Below are 20,536 nucleotides of genomic sequence, written 5' to 3' on the forward strand. Positions count from 1 at the left end.
AGTTCCAAAAATATGCTATATAATTAAATAACTTTGTTATAACTTTGCTATGGTGCTCTTTTCTTAAAATATTGCTAAAATAGTGCTATTTGGAAAATTTGGCGCAATATGAATGTAAGTGCAAGAGAATGAGTGAGGGAAGTTTATTTTGGGATCGTGTTGTTTGTGGAGCAAGATCTAGTGAAGGACCTCAACGCACTTGGAGAACTGGGTTAATTGGAAGTGCAAGGCAGCGTCCTTTCTTCTTGTACAGCATTGTCAATTCTTCTTTCTTGAAAGAGAAGAGAGTTTATGAGAGAAGGAGTAGAGAGGCTATTGGTCTGGTAAGTGAAAGTGGAGGCTGGTTGCGTGAAGGAGATTTGAGTATTGAGATTGTTTATTTTGGGTTTGAAAAGTCAAATAATGAGTTGGTGCTAATGTTTTATTTATTTATTTAATATTTTATAAGATTGTGTTTTCTTAATGGAGCATTGTCGAAATTGCAAATTTGGCCATCTGATATGATCCCAAAAACATCCCTTTAATTTTGGACTAAAATCCAATTGACCCCACCTGTTTAAAGTGAGAGTTTAAATTAGTCAATCAATTAGTGCATTAGCATTGGAGTACTAAGAGCATTAGTACTGGGGAAGAGCACTAATATTGGATGTCCTAATTTCTAACATATTTATAATTTAGCACAAAAAAACCTCTCCATTTGAGTATGTCTAATGCCAAATGTTTTTAGCATTAGCTATGTAGCAGTTCCACTCTTCTCTCTTCCTTTCAGTTGTCTCTCACTCTTTCCTCTACCGTCTATTCTCATACCTCTCTCTCCTCGCTCCATTTTGAGCAATGACAAGTTGGTGGATGGTGACAACATGATGAGATCGGTGTTGGTTGATTTTAGACTTCTCTCTTCTCCCTCTCTCGAGCGAAGGCGACAGAGTGGTTGCAATTTGGGTTGACTGGCATTGGTTGTGGTGGTGGTTGGCTAATGGTTTGGAGTTTGCATAGAGAAATAGAGAATTCATTTTGAAGTTGGGGAATCAGGGGACGGGTTGGGCTGGCGATTGAATCTAGATATGATATGACTTCTTGGAGGCCCATTGGGAGATTCAGATAATGGCTTAAATGGGCAAGAAGCTCATGATATTACGGGGTCATGTAGCAAAGTGAGCCCAACAAATGCCAAACTTAAGCGTCCAAAATGAAGTATATATTAGACGAATCAATCTACCCTTTAAGCTGTAACCCAAGAGGCAGGAGCCTAATGACCCATAGTTCATGTGAAAGTCCAGTATAGTGAAATATGGGACTATTAGTTCCCTCCCCCCACCCCCCAACACACCCCCCCCCCCCCCCCCGCCAAAACTAATGATCTGCACATGATATCATGGGCAGATCATTATACTTTTGTGAGGAACAGTCCCATAAAGAGAATTTTTGAACTTCAGTGCTCTCCAAGGGCAAAGGGTGTTCTGCAGAATTGGAGGTGTTGTGTAAGGGATGAGAATCCAATCGGCTCATATATGCAAGAACCCTGACAACTGAGCTGCATATGAAAGACCTGAGCAGCCTATGGACAAGTGTCTATGGAGAAAAGCAAATAATTTTTTCCCCTAAAAATATATTATGGAAAAACATATGTTGTTGGAATCACAAAGTGCAAGCATCTTTATGAATGAGTGGTTGGGAGGCCTATAAGTGCAGCGAGCATTTGCAAGTCAGAAAGTTTTGAGCAACTTCAATGTTATGGTATTTCAAACTTTCAATTTCAACACAGAATATCGATAAAAACTGTGAAGATCATCAAGAGGTAGGTAAAACCACAACCTTATGTTATCTTAAAAGTATAATAAATATCTCCCGTAAGGGTTTTCAACACATTAATTATAAAAATCCTTATATGCTTCAATGCTTGTGGCTTAAAGTTCCATAGTGCTTTGAAAGTCAGTCACTGCTGCTTTTATGACAATATAAGCTATAAATGCTCATGAAATCATTTAGATATTGCCACCAACAAGAAGCATTTAGCTACGTACGTGCTTGGCAAATGACTCAAAGCATCCAACCAGGGATGAACCCATTGACTTGTTGAGCATGAGTTGTGCCACTTAACTGCTGGTCGGAACCAGATGCATTATACCTGTCCCAAAAAAGGAATTAAAGACACAAGAAGTTAGATAGTCACAACGGTTTGAGTATTGAAACTAATTAAATATGGTTTGGATGCTTACCCTATTTGCAATGTGGGATTGCAATCTAAAGGCTGGAAAAAACTCTGAGAATGAGCATTCTGAGGACCATATGACATACTTTGCTCACCGCATTCCCATGATTGTCTAAGGTTATTTCTTGAACTAATTTCATCCAGCTGCGAGAAAGCAAATTTGAAAACATAAGTGAGTGGTTAACGAATAACAATCATATTAGCCATGAAAAATTTTTGTGTCGTAGGAGGAAAAGAGACAATGGACGTAAAATATATGAGCCTTGGATAATAGGAGTAGTTGCCATCCCACCATTTATGTATACCACTGCCATGGTTTTCTCAAAAATTCAATCTTTCAGTATTTTGATTTTTTCCCAAAGAAATATCAAATGGAAACTTTTATAGAGAATTGAAACAAAGGAGCATTGATTTGCCTCCATATTAAGAAACCCAGTTAGCAATTTTTGCCCAAGATTGAGACTTGAATGTATACTCATGAAGGTTGTGAGGAAAAAAAAGGCAGTGAATGAAAATGATTCAGGGGCTTCAGTGTCTAGGTAATCAAGAGTCAACTTTTAACTGGCTGTGCTAAAAGTTCTGCAAAGACAAGCACATGAAAAGAGCAAAGTAGCAGACCATGCAGAGAGTGGTACTTGAGTTCCACATAGTAGTGAACAACGCCCAACTATTTATGAAAATGATAATCAGCACAGACATTACCTTTATTGTCAAAGCCCTGTTTGCTTCCACTAATAAGTGTTCCTGTACTTAAACAGTAGAATGTTGACATTAGAAGCAAATAAAATAGAATTACCATCATTATCATGCCGTATGTGGATACCTTATTTTGGAGATCAGAAAGCTGGTCCAGCATATATTGTGTCTGCAAAGTAGATTGAGACGGTTAGAGAGAGCTCTCCTCACATGAAACTGGAATTTCAACTTGTTAAATTTTTTAGAAACCATATCAGGATTTGATTTTATAGACAAAGCCATCTATTTTTCAGGTAAAATAATATATATAGGACAAAATTTAACTACAAAATAGTTTTTAGAAACTATATCATTAACTTTACTATGTATTTTGAAAATCTAACCATAAGATTGTATATTCTTTATGTTTTTGAAAATCTAACCATAGAATTGCATATTCTTTATGCTCTTAATACACATATCAAATTTTGTGTCAATCAAATACTATTTACTATATGTTCTATAGGCTTATATTTTATGCATAATTTTAAATAACAAAAACTTGTAACTTAAAAAATTTATTGACAACATATCTATTGATTTTAACTATCTAGAAATTTTGCAAGTGTGAAGATATAAAAAAAAAATGAAATCCAATCATAGATTTGTCAAAATTCACCTCCAATTAAAAGATATGGAGTAAGAATATTGTAACCTTAGGCTTAATCTATTTTATATTTAAGTTTTGTCCATATATATATATATATATATATATATATATATATATATATAAACATAAAAGATAATGACTTATATATCACATATAAAAATATATATATATATAAAAAAAAACCTTTTTTTTTCCCAAAGAAATAAAGAAGACAAAGTCTTTGTTGTCTGACCAGACAGCATACGGTGAAATAGGCATATAATGATCCAATTTCCATATGTCATTCGATCAAATTAAATTCAAAAATTTTAGAAACCTCCCATGGATTTTTGTAAGATCCGTATATATGATTACATGATCACCTTTTAGTCAAATGTTTTAATATATGCTCAACAATCTAATGACAATGTATTAATAATGTCAAATGACAAAAAGGTTTCAGTATTGTTGAGTCTTTGATGAGTATTTGTGAATCTAAAACGAAGACTCAAGATCTATCGAAGAAAATGATGTTTTTGAAATTTTGACACATGCTCAATTGATCGAGATATAATCTTGACAAATTCTCGATACATCCTGGATTGATCATGGATTGCAGATTCAGTATTTGATCTGATGGGATATTTTTTGTAACCCTAATAGAAAGCCTATTAAGCATGACTTTTAAAGAGGTTGTAGAGGCATTAAATACTTGAAACAATGCAGTTGATAGATACTTTCACAAGAATAGATTCTCTAAATGTCCCGGAAGACAATTTTTTATTTGATAATGTAAGAATCTTTCTAAAGAAGAGTTTTTTGGACTCACTGTCCACATGAACACACTTTTTTCTAAAGTGCATGAAAATTGAGATATATCTTGACCTTTTTTTTCTATGGTTGATTTAATTCTTATAGGTAACAATCCAAGTATCTTTGAAGAAAGTAATGGGTCATAAATTTGAAATGATTGATATTGAACTGTGGCCTACTATCTTGGCATTGAGGTAAAGCAAATGGAGAATGAGATTGAGATTTTTATTTTCTCAAGAAGGCTTTTCTAAAGAGACCCCTAATGAATTTGAAATGCTAGATTACTAGCTAGTAAGCACCCTGTGAAATGTGGTGTTAAATTATCAAAGATGACAATGGAGAGAGAAATTTCAATATTTTTTAAGAGTTTGATTGTAATTCTCAAGCCTTTTTGGTGTTCGACTTGTTAGTTGATATATAAAATTGCCTACCGTGTCTCATTTGAAGATTGCCAATAGAATTTTTTTACCATGCGAAAGGTCACTTGATTTTGGATTGTTTTATAATTTTTATTCATCCTTAAAAGATTCAAGTGTGTAGGTTATAGAGTGATAGCAATTGAGTTGGAGAAATGGACGACAAAAATAGAACAGGGTTTGCGTTATACATGGGCGATGCTACATTCACATGAAAATATAATAAAGAGAGAAGTTCATAACAAATCAACAATAGGTCTGACAAAGAATCAGTTTTCCATTATAGAAATAAGCACATCAAGTTTTCCATTATTTGAGAATCTATTGCCTGAAAACATGTTGAACTTGAGTTTATGAAGCCATGATCAAATTCCATACGTACTCACCAATCCACTAATATATGACATCTATTATAAATTCTAGGCATTGTTAGGAATGATCAGAATGAGTTTAAAGGAAGACATTAATTAAAAGTTAAGTTTGTTTGTTTTTATTTATTTTTAAATTAAACTAAGTTTATGAAGAGCAAGAGCTTTATGCATTAAATGAGCATGGAGTATATGTGTGGAGTTTATGAAAGTTTTTAAAACCCATCTACTCAAACCAGGAGTGAAAGAAAGAAATAAAAAGCAAAGAGTTCTTTGTGAATTCACCAACTTTCAAAACAAGAATTTTGAGTGAAACAACCTTGACATGACACCAATTAGATCCTTAAAAGTTCAAATATATTACATATATACGCATGTATACTTACCAACACAAAAGATAGGATTATGCTATTAAAAACATAAATTATATAAAAACTCACAAAATCAATCTACACTGTTAAAATGATCAAATCAAATTGTCACATCTTATTTTTTCAAAATTGTATACAAAATCAACGGCACACGGGTACAGATTATTTTGTGCATTACTTTTGTGTGAGCAAATTTTTGTATCAATATAATCCCAAACGATATATTACCTCACCAAATATACTTATGTCTTTCTATTGTGGACAAACCTTTGATTACAAATTATCCCTTGTGGTTTTGCCTAATCACGATGACTTTGTTCCACAAGATCTTTTAACTTTTACATTACATTGATCCCCCATAGGATTTGGACAGCAATTTAAAGGAGTTGAACTAAATTATGTTTAAAGCACTTTGTTAATTATTATTATTATTATTATTATTTTCAGTAATTACATTGAGGAAGGAAGATTTAAATCTTAGATGTTTTTGTTAAAAAAAATTAGAAGTACTAATTGAGTTATAAAACTATTGATTAAAAAAATAATATTATTAATAAAACTAAACAACATAGGGTAAATGGTAATTTCCCAAGAAGAAAATTTTAAAATTTACTCAATTTCTGCATATTACAAAATATAAAATGTGTCAAGCAAAGTAAAACGTGCTTATGCAAGGCATTAACATAAATTCAATTACCTTAGTGGACCTGACTTGTTTCAAGGATGAGTCCAATTGCCGCTCAAGCCTCTCAAGGTCATTTGTGTTTAATGGGCCCAAATCTTCCCCAAGAAGGTTTCTGAAGGACCAAGGAGAAACCTTTCATGAGTGAATGCACTTGTGTGGTAGAAAAACAGCTGAGCTCATAAACAACGGATGCCACAATATTTCTAATCCAATGCTAAAGCTATAAATTTTTTTGGGATAGTTATATTTTAAGCCCTATAATTTAGGAGTGAAAAAAAAAAATTGCATTTTCAAGAGTATCAAATTATAATTTATAATTTCAAAAAGTAACAAATTAAACCTTGAAATATTGTAAAGTCACCAAGTAAACCCTCAGGCTATATTAAACTTCAAACACAATACTGTTCCACTAAAATGGCTTGAGATTTAACTTTTAATTTTTTGAACTTTAGGGTTAATTTGTTAATTGTGAAACTAAAAGGTTTATTTTATTTTTATTTTTGTTAATGTCATGATTTAATGTCACTTTTGAAACTATAAGATTTACTTTGTTACACAGGTTTAAGGTTTAATAGCTATATATATATATATATATATATATATATATATATATATATATATATATATATATTATCATTTTACACCATTATCCAAAGAAATCATCCATCTCAATCATTTTATAACAGCACTAAATAAAAATACTAGCCAAATTTAATTTTTCCAAACAATAATTACCTCTGAGTTCGTTGTAGGGACTCAAACCTAGCTTTCAGTTTCAAGTACTCCCGGTAACTGATCTGTTACATTACATGATAACAGTGATATTAAAATCACAAACTGAGGCATAGTACAAGGTTTAGACAAAATAAATAAATAAAAAATTATTTAGTTTATACTTTATACCATAAATTAGTCGCTCAAAAAAAAAAAAAAAAATTGACATCCATATTTGCCACATTCTAACAGTGAGACAACAAACCAAAAGAGCACTAGATTACAATCCCTCCAACAATCCTACGGACACACTCAATTTAATATATTGCTAATTAAGTTGACTATTAATAATGGAAGCAATATTATTTTCCCATGAATTTACTGCTGATACTATTTTTATTACTCATCAATCATACCTATACACATTAATTAATTGGATACATGTGAAATTAGATATAGAATTAGGTGTCCCTAGACCTATTGGTTCCTATGATGGTAAAAATCTGATGATTACTTCAAAGTCAGGTATAAGCAGTGAGAGATATGATTCTCAAAAAAAAAAAAAAAGGCAGTGAGATACAATAAAACAGTTGTCGCATTAAAAAAGATACAGTAAACGGTTAAGCTATACCTCGAGCTCCTTGCCAGGTTTGTTTACTTCAACCGCACCATAACTGCATTTTTGGTACCTCTCAAGTGTTTTGAGCATGCTAGGTAATACAAAAATAGAAAAGTTAACCAATCAGGATAATCAAGGTGCATAGATTATGAGTAAATCTTTTAGTCAAAAAATTTTCAAACCACACCTCTAAATCTCTAATATAAGCAACAATCCAACATAATTATTTTCATTAGAAAAAAAAAACGTAATTCAAAAAAAAAAAAAATACTCATACTATATATCGGAACTTGTTCCTGGTCTATGTAGTAAAATGATACAAGTCTGTCTATGATATATTGGCATTTCAATCAATGTCATCAATACACTACTGGCTTGCTTGGTGGAACAGTGCAATGATACACTAGTCCTTTTATTATTTCTTAAAGGGTTGTAATAGGTCCTTTGAGAGGCAGTGTTTCTGCTTCTCTAGGGCGCTGGAGCTTTTGTAAGAGATTCTTTTAGGGTAGGCATGAAGTTTTATCAGACTTAAAACACTTTAAATATTTTGGATATAGACATGCATGATGCATGTCAAAGTCCTATCCTAGCTATATCAATAAATAAATCAATCAATCAAAAAGTTAATATAACATAATGAAATTTAAATCCATAAATTTATATTTCTTATTTATGTGGTGGTTTTATAGATTTTAAATGATGTGCTACTGAATGCATAATAAAATGATTCAAATTCAAAAAGAAAGAAATATTTTTCATCTCTATTAAGTCTATATGTTATAGTATAAGTTCAATTAATTAGAGACTCCTAACCTCCCCATCCATGTGGAAAAAGGCCATCAAAATCTTCACATTGGCTGGAGTATGATAGTAGTGGGTAGCCTTTTACACCCATGCAGCAGGTACTTCCACCTTAAACCTTGAAAATTCAAGTTTCATGGGTTTTGGAAGGTTGATAGGAAGAGCATTCTCTGCTTGGGTGGTAGTAACTCTTGTTGTCTATTGTTGTTGCCTCCTTTGTTCTACTTCATTCACTTTCTATAGTGTATCAAAAAAAATATATCTATAGACTATGAGTAATTGCACTGAGTTGTTGGTGGACTTCATGCATGGTATGAGCATGGTGGTTTGTAGTTTTCTTGAGGGTAGCATTGAATTCATTCATATGTGAAGTGGATCTAGTTTCAGTTATGGTAACAGGAAAAAATTGCTTTGAGACCACTTGATAAGAACCTAATTGATCTTGGAAATGTGTGATAGTAAATTACTTTGAAGGCAGTCGGGTCTTCTAAGAGGAGATATTAGAGGGAGGGAGTTGAGACTTTAAGAAGTAACACTGGATGATTTTCTTTATAATCGAGGACAAGGTAGCAATCCTTTTTTTTTTTACGATGGGTAATATATTATAGGTTTACATCGTACTATTAATATAAATCTTACATTATAGATTAAACAAATATATCTACTATTGTACAAATTTACAATTGTATAATTGTTTTTTTTTTTTTTTTACAATGTTAATTTTATATTATTAGTACAATGTAAACTAAGAATTTTCATTCTTTATAATTTTAACCAAGTCTGTGACAACTTGCAAACTTGGCATTTTTCTACTTTCTAACCTTCTAATTGTTCTCATTACACACATGCCAATTAGGTAGTTAGTTACAAGAGTAATCCCAATTCACATGCTTTGAAGGAAGGTCCCAACCTTTTACACACGTGCATACAACTAGTAACCAAAGACCTTAGAATCTTCAAAGGCAAAAACTATTAGGTATTAGCCAGTGAAACTGCTGAAGATGAGCTAAAGGCTATAGCTGCTCCTATAAGATTCAAGCTGCTGCGTCACGAAGCATGTGTGCTAGCTAGTGTCCTAACATTTTTAGCTCAATATTCACATGCTGATTTGTATAGAAGGCTACACATCGAGTTTTCTTCTATGCCATAAGTAACATGATAATGTACTGAGATCAAGTGTGGGAACGAGTGAAGAGTAGGAGGGCAGCTAACTCTGCAAACTTCACAGCGTCATCCTATTGAGCTGGAAACACTGTGAGTGTGAGTATCTTAATCAGCAAATTGTTCAATGTCCTAGAAGAAGTACTAGCTTTTAGGTTAGAGACAGTGTGCTTATATTTCTGAAATGACTAAAATACATTTGTTCTGTGAGCAAATGTATCAATGTATAATTGGATCATCGGAATGGGGAATTGTTAATTCACGTGACCCTATGTTTTGGAATTCTCTCTTCTTTTGAAAAGAAAGAAAGGTCCCAACTCAAGTTCAATATCATTCATGAAGATCATACATGTACTTCTTCTCTAAAGTTAAGACCTTAAACACTTAATCAGCTATACGGTTTGACAGATACTCTTTAAGTCTTCACAATATAAAACACAACTACAAGAGCCTTAAAGGCACTACATATACTAAAGTCTTGATCAACAAAGAGACTGTCCTATATCTATGCTTTCATTAGTGCTTTTAAATTCCATTTGAGTCCAATGAAACAGTTGAATAAAGATTAGGTATCAAAATCACCGCGCACTTTTTGTACAATGGTCACTCTATAAGTATAAGTGCTTGTAGGGTGTGGAGAGACAAGGGCTGATGTTTACGTCTTTAGGAAAAAGTTTCACACACATATACACTTAGATTAGGCTAGAGTAAAATTTTTATCTTATATATATATATATATATATAAAAGATTAGGCACTATGGACTAAAGGGTAATTACTTGATCACAAAAACAATGAGTGTTAACGTAATGAATAATTTTTCACAATTTCACTATCATGCTCCTCCAAACGTCTTACATTTCTAATGCCAACATGTGAGTGCCCATTGATAAATCATCTTTTTTCTTCTTTTTTTTTTACAAATAAACTTCAACATGAAATACGAAACATTTATATGCCTGGTTAATGAATCTGGCTAGTGTTAACTAATATTAAGTGTATTTGTTTCTATTAAAATATTACATAAAAATGTAGCATGGTTGATGTGACCATTAAAATATTAAAGGAAAATGTTAATTTGACATGGTTGAGGTGATATTATAGGCTGCATACATATTTGATGTACAATTCAAAAAACCAAAAAAAAAAAAAAAATTAAAACAACTGCCCTGATCTTTTTCTTTTTCTTTTCAGTGTACAATATTATAATGTTGCAAAGTACTACTAGATAACATTTCAGCTGTCCAATTGTTCTTTTTTTTTTTTTTTAATCATAATCCATAATAATCTTATTAGGTTTTAGACGTCGGCAAGTACTACATATGTGACAAAACTTGTGTTAATGATGGTTGCAATTATTGTATTTAAGTTAGCTTAGAAGTGTCTTTGTTTACTTATTCAAAAATATGAAGTACGTACAACATATTCAGTTGGGAAAAATCAAGTCTAGCTCAAGCAAAACATTAAAACAGGCAAAATTTTCACATGATTGTGGCTTGACTCTTACTCGAGCAAGATTGTGAAATCTTGTTTCTGATTTTTTTTGGATGGCAAGCAAAGTGTTTGTCGAAATTGCATAGAGAACCAAGGTTACAAAAGATTTTTATCTTATGACTGACTGTAACTATATTTATTCGAATGAGTTTTCTACATTAAAGAGTTTCTTCATTACTTTTCCACTACAGTACCCAAAATTGTGTCTTTTACTGTTTTGATGTGGTGATGAATACTATACATGGTTGAGTTACTCTGTTAATAATTATTTATTTGGAATACACGTACATAACTTGTTCACTCAACCCAATTAATTGGTTGCATAAATTTTTGGGGTCTAAAACTTATTTTCAACTCTCTCTCTCTCCAAAATTATAAATATAAACCCTAAATAAAGATACCATCTGTAAACATAATTCTGTTTGGATATTGATGAGTTTCCTATATGAAATCTATTTCATTATTTTTATCCATCTAAGAACATAACACACACACACACACACACACACACACATATATATATATATGTATATTAAACATAACATGATGAACTTTACTAAAAAAATCAATTATGAACTGCTGGTCCTATTTCCATTGCTCCAAACCCAAGTCATATTTAGCCTTCTCCTTGACCATTTCTTCTGTAAAACTGTTTTCTTTTTTTTGGTTATTGGTTCAATCATTTGGCTGACTGTCATAACAATAACACACAGAAAGATCAACCCAATATTCTTTTGCAGGGATCTCTAGGTAGTACTACCACTTAGATTCAGATTAATATTACATTTCTGCAATTCTTATATGCCCTATATGCACATTTTTCATTCTTAAGGTGGTCTATGAATTATTTATTTATTTTTACAATTTAAATGAGAAGTCCTTGAATCATGATATTTTTGGAAGTAGACCCCCTATTATACCTACAAGCTAAGTCTAATCTTTAACCCTATCAATCTCTATATATAAATCCCACATGAACGATGGGTTGAACTAACCTTCTCCCTTTTCTTTTTTCTTTTTTTTTGAGAAAGAAGATCAAACCTTCTCCCTAGATTGGATAAGAACTATCTTTTTTTTTTTTTTTCTTTCGAAGTGATAAGAAATAGCATTAGATTATAAGAACGTTGGTCCTAAACCTACATTTCAAAACCTACAATGCAATATTTTAAATCCTGAAAGACTACTATAAAACAAAAAAGAACTAGAAGCTTCATTATCGTACCAAACTGAGAATACTATATACTCTTATAATATTAATCTCATCATTTCAATAAATGTTTTGCATTTGAAACGGGGGGATGAAAAATGAAGGGTTTTGAATAGTAATATGAAATTCGACAATGCATGATAGATTTGAGAGAGAGAGAGAGTTGCTTTTACAAATCACTTATGATATGAATTTGAAATATATTTCACACTTGATCCTTTCGAATTCACACTACTACTACTACTGCTACTTCTTCTTCTTCTTCTTCTTCTTCTTATTATTATTATTATTATTATTATTAAGGCTTAAATTTATCGAGGAATTTCTTCAACAGAAAAATAAAAATTATACTTGTTGTGCTACATTTTTTAAGCTATTTGAACCAAATAATAAAATCGAAATATTTCTTATTCTTTTCCTTTAAATGAAGCCAAAAAAAAAAAAAAACAATAATTTAATTTTTAACTTAAATTGAAACAGAAAAGTACATACAAGGTAAACAAATATAGTCATAACTTTTCAGAGAAAGAAAAAAGAAATTAAATAAGTCTCAGCTTATTGAATAATAATTTAAATGGATGCTTGGTTGAAAGATGTGTCAATCTAGATTTCAGAAGGAAATAATAACCACACAAAAAAAAAAACAACTTTCCACGCCATTTAACCGATTTAAGTCCTTGATCTGAGGCTTTTAAACAATTTTAAGTACAGCAATTTCTCTCTCTAAAAATTGAAACTTGGGTTTTTACAAAAGAATCTTCTTATAAACTGACAGAAAACTGGAAATATGCTTTAGATCTCATGGTGCAAGATTTCCCTTTTTTTAGAAAAAGAAAAAAGAAAACAGAAAAGTGTTATGGTGTAAAAATTAGATATATAGGATATTAGATCATCAACTAAACCAAGCTTCAAATAAATCATAAAACTTATCAACCTCCCATAAGTCAAAGACTCAAGAAACAAACATTCCAATATAACAGAAACATTGAATTAATTAGAAGAGTGAGAGTGAAAGAAGCTTCTTTCTAGAATTAAATATGAGATTTCATCCAAAACCCATGAAAATAAAAATCAACCAAACAAGAAGAAGAAGAAGAAAAGAGATCCTAGGTACATGTGTATATATAGCTACGGACAAAAAGAAGAGCAATTAAAGCACAAATTTTGAGCTATTACCTAGAGGTGCTACAGAACTCATAGAGCTTGCCACGGTTGGAGAAGATAATAAGGGCAACTTCAGCATCACACAGAACTGAAAGCTCGTAAGCTTTCTTCAGAAGCCCATTCCTCCTCTTTGCAAATGTGACTTGCCTGTTTATCTTGTTCTCTATCCTCTTCAGCTCAACTCTTCCCCTCCCCATATCTCAATTATCCCACAAAAACCACTACTTCTTTCCCTTTCTCTATTTATATAACCAAATGTAAAAACTTTTGCTTTTTTTTTTTAACTCTTTTTCTTTTTTGCTTGTTTTATTGTTCTTCTCTGAGGTACCAGTTGATACTCTTTGTCTAGGTCTGTACCCCAAGTATTTCCAAATTTGTGAAATACAAGAGAAAGTTGGATACTGAAAAACAAAACCCTAGAGAGAGAGAGATACAAAAATATTGATAAGAGAGAAAAGTTTTGTGTATTTGGTTCTCTTCTCTTATAAACTGAAATGAAGTCTAGGGTTGGTAACTTTGGGTAGCTTTTGTTTTTTACTTTCTAAGTTTCATATAAAATTTGTCTTCAATTCTTGTTTTTTTTTTTATTTTTATCCCTATGTTGTGAAGTTTTAGAATATCTATTCCACACGCATCTATGGCTCGTGAAAAATGACCTCCACGTGGGCTGTTGGATAGGAATATAAATCATGGTACAAAGTACGTGGACTTAAAAGGCGCGTGGTGGGGTTGTGAAATTTGTATGCAATTTCTCAGTTTATTTATGATGTAATAAAATTTTGTAATTATTTCTACAGGGGTACAGAGGTATCAGAACTTCGTCATCTTCCTTAAAATGGATCTCCACGTGTCGTGTGTTCACGGGCTTGCAATCGCCATCAGTGCTCAATTATTCTTGTTTTTCTTTCTTTTATAGTTATTTTCTAAAAATATTTTGCTTGTAGTGACTGCAATGCCCTTTTATGAGTAGCTACGTCCTATGTAGGTAGATACTATCAATTTTAAGAATTTAAGGAGAAAAAAAATTCAATAGTGGAGGAAAAGAGATTTGAGTAATTTAAAGGGGTATGCATTTAGGTCAATTTTTAATAAATTATTTTAGAAAAAATTTTAAAATCTCTTTTATGAAAAATATAAAAAATCCATTAAAACAATTAATTGTTTTTTCTTATAAATAAGACGAGAGTGCATCCAAAAATTGTATTGGATCGAGAAGAGTGCTCGGCCTACGCTACGATCGTTAGAACTCCCTCCAATCGGTTCAAAGCCGCAGATCAAGGTTGTTGTGCTTTCTCTTTGTCCAGAAAACCAAGTAGTTGACGAGGTCTCATTTCTTGACTACTAAAAGGCAACAAGCCTTGTTTGTTGCCAGTCTCGCATAGTGAAGAAGGGACTTGTCTCATTGAATTTGAGGGAAATTTACCTGGTAAAGAGGGTAGGTGGGTGGGGAAGGAAGTGCGAGATCCGGTCATTGAGAACAAGATATTGAAAGCTTCAAACAAGTAGTCCGCTAAGGTAATCTCTAAAACTCATAGGGTATTTGTACTTTTCCTTAAATTAAATTAAAAATTTCTTATCAAAATAAATAATTTTAAGACATGGTGCTCTCAATAATTTGCCCTTAATTCTAATTATAGTAAATTTAGAGAGATGATATTTTTTCATAATGGTTGATACTTGATGTGGCTAGTTATGCTTGATGTATAATAAAAATGATAGTAATTGTAGATATATGTGAAAGTGATGCTGTTCAAATTACAACCACCAACATTAGCAATTGGAAAAAATAAATTGTGAAAATTTTTGGGCCCTTGCATTACTCTTTCAACTAAAAATGGCAAAATATTGCCATATTATCTTGATCTTACCTAATTTGTTATATCCATATTTTCTTTGCCCCAAAAAAGGGATGAGAAGAGAATGAATTTGCATGCCTCAACATATGGACTATATTGGTTAAATAGGTTTTTAATGAGATTATAATTGTGTGTATTATTTGCTAAGAGCTTAATAACTCAATTGATATCTTTTAGCGTGTTTTCAACTGAGACATCCATATAGCATTATAACTATTGTATAACCAAAAACAATTGTGTGTATTAGTCACTATTTTTTTTAATGAAAAATGCTAAAATTATACACAAGTTTACTAATTGACATGATAATGAATGTGATTTTTAGAGTTCAAAAACATAATAAATGACTATGTAAATTATTTTCTGTAATTCATGACACATCAATTTATGAAGAACTTATAAAATAAAATTTATAGTATTTTTAGCATTACTCTTCTTTTATTTGAAAAGAACTAACGTGGCCATGTTTTATTGAAAGTTGTAAACAAGAGGCTTTTCCCACACTTAATGAATTTAATCTCTGCCCCCCTTTTTTTGTTTACATTGCCAAGATCAGCCCCACTCTAATTAAACTTTTATTATTGAATTGTGACTATATTGGTCTGATCAGATTGTTGAAATTTGTTTTATTTCTACTTAAGATCGATAGTTGAAGAGTTTCTTAGAAAGAAAAATTTTAAAGTTATTTCCAATTTTATTAATAATGTTTACAAAATAACATGACAATAAATATGATTGGTGTAATTTCACAAATATAATAATTACTAATTAGTAAATTTAGCATCACTTACTCAAATATACTAATATCACAGCCCCTTTTTTTTTTTGTTCTTCCCCTTTTTTCCTTAATTGTATGTTTACAAAATTCTTCTTCTTTTTTACTGGGTAAAAAAAAAAATTCTTGTTTGATGTCATACGTACCCAAAATAGCTCGTGTAGGTCCTGTAGGATATATAGTTCTATGACGCCTTCTTATTTGATGTCATACCCAAAATAGCTCTTGTAGGAAGTGTTGTACCGATGTATGATGAGGCCAGTTTTCAACTGTTTTTTTTAATATGCATTTAATGAAAGTTACAACAGAAAGAAGAAATTTTAAATGTCATAAACATATTGAGAGTTACCAGTCAATTGAGTTATAATATTCATCACTTGGATATCTTTTGTGTCAAAATATTTGGACAATTTGATATGAAATCAAATATTGAAATATTATTCATTCTTAAAATTTTTAAAAAAAAAAATTTGAATGATATATATAGCATTCATTCTGTGCAAGGTGGGATCATAGTTAGCTATCATTTCTTATAGTGACAGCCCATGCCACCGTACAACACTATATATTAAGCAAACGCCAAGGATTGTATTTTGTTCCAAAACCATAAACTTTACAAACGCCAAGAATTGTATTGTGTTTATCTCAAAAATAAATAAATAAATAAATAAATAAAGAAGAAATTTGTGTATGGACTGGTCAACTCATTTTTTAATATTTGACTATTTTTTAGTTTTCTATTTTACTATTTTTAATTTAATATAATACCAGATAAGGAAATCTATTGGGAGTGTATGAATCTAATTCCAAAACAAGGAATAGATAGGTGCATTTATGTAAATACTATTCCATCACAAATGTGAGTAATAATTTAGTGGTCACAAAAAGAGTCCTGGTCAAATTCCTTTGTAATTTAAAGAACTGTGATTAAATATTTAAAGTATTTATTCTATTTTTCTATTCATTGTGTGTTGAGAGATTGCGAAAAAATGTTGAAGTGAGAAGGACCATAAGGGCAATAACTTAATATAGCCAAATGATGATAAAACCATAAGGTCCATGAAAGTGATGAAACATTTATAATATTTGGTGAGATGGATTTTCAAGATGAAAAAGACAATTATGACAAGTTGTGGTCCACGATATCAAAAGCTTAAACGATTCCCCACGCAAGTAATTCTCAACTCACGTAGAGTCCCATTCATTATAGATTTATCCATTCATCCCCCATGCCCTAATCTTAATTCAACTATGTAACAAAATCATTAATCACTACCACTACCACCATCTTGATCTCTCAATTCATCAAATAAAATTTCGTATCACCATCATCAAATATGGAATTAAGTTCTTGCAATTTTGTTATTTCAAAACAGCTTTACATTATAACACCCCCCCCCCACTCCTTTTATTTATTTATTTATTTTAATCTGAAAATTTTTCAAAACCAACAAATAATTTGTAATAAGGATGGTTATAGACACAATCATCCATGTTCAATACACGTTTTACAGTACCTATACATAAGTTATAAGACTACTTGGTGAAAATGTGAATTTGGCTACACCAAGCACACGTTAATACTTAAGTATGTCGCGATTTGGATGAGGAAATGAACGTTCTCTTTAATATTCTTTTGAGACCATAATTTTTGTTACAATTATATATAAAAGATTGTAAATTTTGTAATTGATTATTTATCAACTTTCATTCTCAAAAAAAAAAAAAAATATATCATTTTTATATAAATCTACCGGTTATTTTTTAAATATTCACAATCCAAAAAGTCTAAAAATGCACAAATTTTAAACACACTTTATTACAAATAATACACATATTATATGGTAATTGAATTCATTTTCACAATAATTAGTGATGTGATCCCATATATAAATGATTCAATCCAATCACATGCATGTACAAAAGTGCAGTTGTTCACAGATTTTTTTCGTTTTCCTTATTACACAAATTAAAGGCAGTGGTAAACCCAAGAGACAACCTAGTCAGTTAAACAGGTGTCTCAATAAGAAGTCCCTTTTTTTATTTTAATGTTCCAAGCAAATCTTGTACTCTTTCATAGTTCCAACTTCTTAGAAAGAAAACCAGTTTCCGAGAACTGCTCTGCGAGACTGCCTGTCCAAAAAGTAAAACACACAATAAAAATGAGAAGCTTTCTTTCAAAGACGTGTTGAGTTGTCATTGGCGGTCATGCACAGTGCCAGGTGACGCAGACGATTGATGGCCAAAAACCCCTTCCCCCTTCGTTCGCCAGTGGCGTCCGTACCTTCAAAATGGCGTCGAGCTGAACAGCGACTTGCCCTATCCGGACACGCGTCGCGAAAAGACAGCGGAAGCACAGACGGACAGTAAATTTTTGCTAGTTGACGTTTTGTGTCGGACGCGTGCTGAGAAAAGCTAGGCACTGTACAATAATTGGGCAGGCAACTTGTACTTTTACTGGTTTGCCCTTTAATTATGCTCTTGTACATAGTACAGAACCAATAGATTTTATGGCTGACATTGTGTTATGGATTTTGTTTTTAATAATTGGTAAGTATTAGGAACCTATAATTTTGATCCAAATTCAGCAAAAAAAAAAAAAAAAGTATATATATATATATATTTTTTAATCATGCTAACGAGTGCCCTTAGAGTATTGGTTAATAATCTATTTTAGGAAAGTTTTGACACCAATAACAATCTATTGGTGAAATAAAAAAATGTTAAAATATTAATTTTTGATTAACAATCTATTTTGGTTAACAATCTATTGGTAAAATGAAAAAAACGGTTAAAATATTTTTTTCCCATAAAAACTTTTTTTAATTAGATTATTAACCAATAACTTAAGGACAATCATTTGCATTTCCCATATTTCTTACAATGAGAAAAAGCATTGATAAGTCATTAGCAATCAATGACCCTCCAAATTCAGTAAAATAAAAATAAAAATCAATGACCCACCAATTTTCCTTTTCCTTGTATTTTTATGTATTTATTTAGAAACTCCTTGTAAGTTGTGTGGCAAGGCACTACTCAAAAATTTATTAGAAACTTCCTAAAAAGAATTTACTAGGAACTTGTTTTTTTTCTCCTGTTTCTTTCTATATTTTTTTTTAAGGGAAATGCTAACAAATGTCTTTAGTGTATTGATTAATAATCCATTTACAAAAAGATTTTATGGGAAAAAGAAAAAAAACAATTAATGTTTTGACAGTTTTTTTTTCTTCATTTCTCATAAAAGTGGTGTCAAAATTTCCCTAAAATGGATTGTTAACTAATGTCATAAGGGCACTTGTTAGCATGACCTTTTTTTTATTAGGTTTTTATATTCGGATAAATGTGTTTCAATTTTTCTTTTAAAAAATATAATTGAAGATACTGTTTTTTTTTTCTAAATTATTTTTATAATGATTTCTAGAACCTTATTAATACAAGAATTGTGGAGTCTTCGTCAACTATGGGATTATGGGATTTTTCATGTGTTATTAACGGTCTAATATCTTATTAATATTTTTACCAACTTTTTTTTTTATACAAGATAGAATGTCTCCTCTAACCTAATCTAAGTGTATATGTGTGTGAAACTTTCTCCTGTAGACTTGAACCCTGGCTCTTACCCCCCACACCCCACAAACACTTATACTTGTAGAGTAACCACCGCACCAAGGGTGCGCAGTGGTAAAAAAGTGTTTAGTCTCTTACTTTAAACTAGGTACTAAATGCAAGGAGTCAATATCATACCAATATTAGTCACACCGAAAATATACTGTATCAATCATTAAACTAATATCAATACTCTTCTAAAATGTAATAGATAAAATGCCAAGTTGCATGGATCAAAAAATTTTCAAGTGTTTCAACCGGTATCGATGTTTTGGTTGGTACAATTAAAAAAAATGTTATAAAACATGTTATTTAAGCTAATTCAATGGGTTAATGTACTTAGGTTAGTTTTGCGCTTATAAAATATGTGTATTTTACATTTATATTTAAAAACATATAGATAAATAAATAAATACAAACACACATACATAAATTTTTTTTTTTTTTTTGGTAAATACATATGTATGAATATGTGACATGTCTATACGTATATAAATGATTCTACACTAAATTTTGCAATAATTTCTCTTTCAATGTACAAAATCAAAGCATTCATTAAAAAAATAAAATTATTTTGTTACGAACCCAAGTTTTGATATTATTCATGATTGAAAATGTGGCTTTCTAGTTAAAATAGAATCTAGAAGAGCAATGCTCTTAATTTGTTTGTCAAAAATAGAATCTAGAAGAGCAAGTACAAACTATGGGTGACAATTTGTATTCGCATGTCGGGTTCGTGTCGTGTTGATTAATGAGTATTTGACTATTTGGGTCAACACTAATCCGGCATATTTAATAAACGGGTTAAGATTCTTTAACTATAACACAACCTATTTATTAAACAGGTAAGTAGTGTCGACCCATTTATAATAATTTTATCAAAGCGAAAAAAATACAAATTTTAGTATTAACCAAATTTATCTAAATTATGAAAAACCAAAAAAATAATTT

The 20,536-nt window shown here is 31.0% G+C and overlaps 1 protein-coding gene across 1 annotated transcript; it reads right to left on the bottom strand.

Annotated features, from left to right (window-relative positions):
• Positions 1-1,823: 1,823 nt before the first annotated feature.
• Positions 1,824-13,762, bottom strand: LOC142610004 (agamous-like MADS-box protein MADS2). The gene is made up of 8 exons (XM_075781724.1): positions 13,361-13,762; positions 7,535-7,613; positions 6,925-6,986; positions 6,202-6,301; positions 3,036-3,077; positions 2,915-2,956; positions 2,220-2,356; positions 1,824-2,128 (listed from the first exon to the last, which is right to left on the bottom strand). Exons 1-8 carry the CDS (start codon positions 13,543-13,545, stop codon positions 2,041-2,043), a joined length of 735 nt encoding a protein of 244 aa, XP_075637839.1. The 5' UTR covers positions 13,546-13,762; the 3' UTR covers positions 1,824-2,040.
• Between the last annotated feature and the right edge of the window lie 6,774 nt (positions 13,763-20,536).

Source organism: Castanea sativa, chromosome 1 (genome assembly GCF_040712315.1).
Source record: "Castanea sativa cultivar Marrone di Chiusa Pesio chromosome 1, ASM4071231v1".
NCBI lineage: Eukaryota > Viridiplantae > Streptophyta > Magnoliopsida > Fagales > Fagaceae > Castanea > Castanea sativa.

Coding starts and splice junctions, on each gene's coding strand:
- LOC142610004 (XM_075781724.1), bottom strand. CDS start 13,545: ATGGGGAGGGGAAGAGTTGAGCTGAAGAGGATAGAGAACAAGATAAAC. Junction 6,987..7,534: donor AACCTGGCAAGGAGCTCGAG/GTATAGCTTAAC, acceptor GTAATGTAACAG/ATCAGTTACCGGGAGTACTT. Junction 2,129..2,219: donor AATCCCACATTGCAAATAGG/GTAAGCATCCAA, acceptor TTTTTGGGACAG/GTATAATGCATCTGGTTCCG.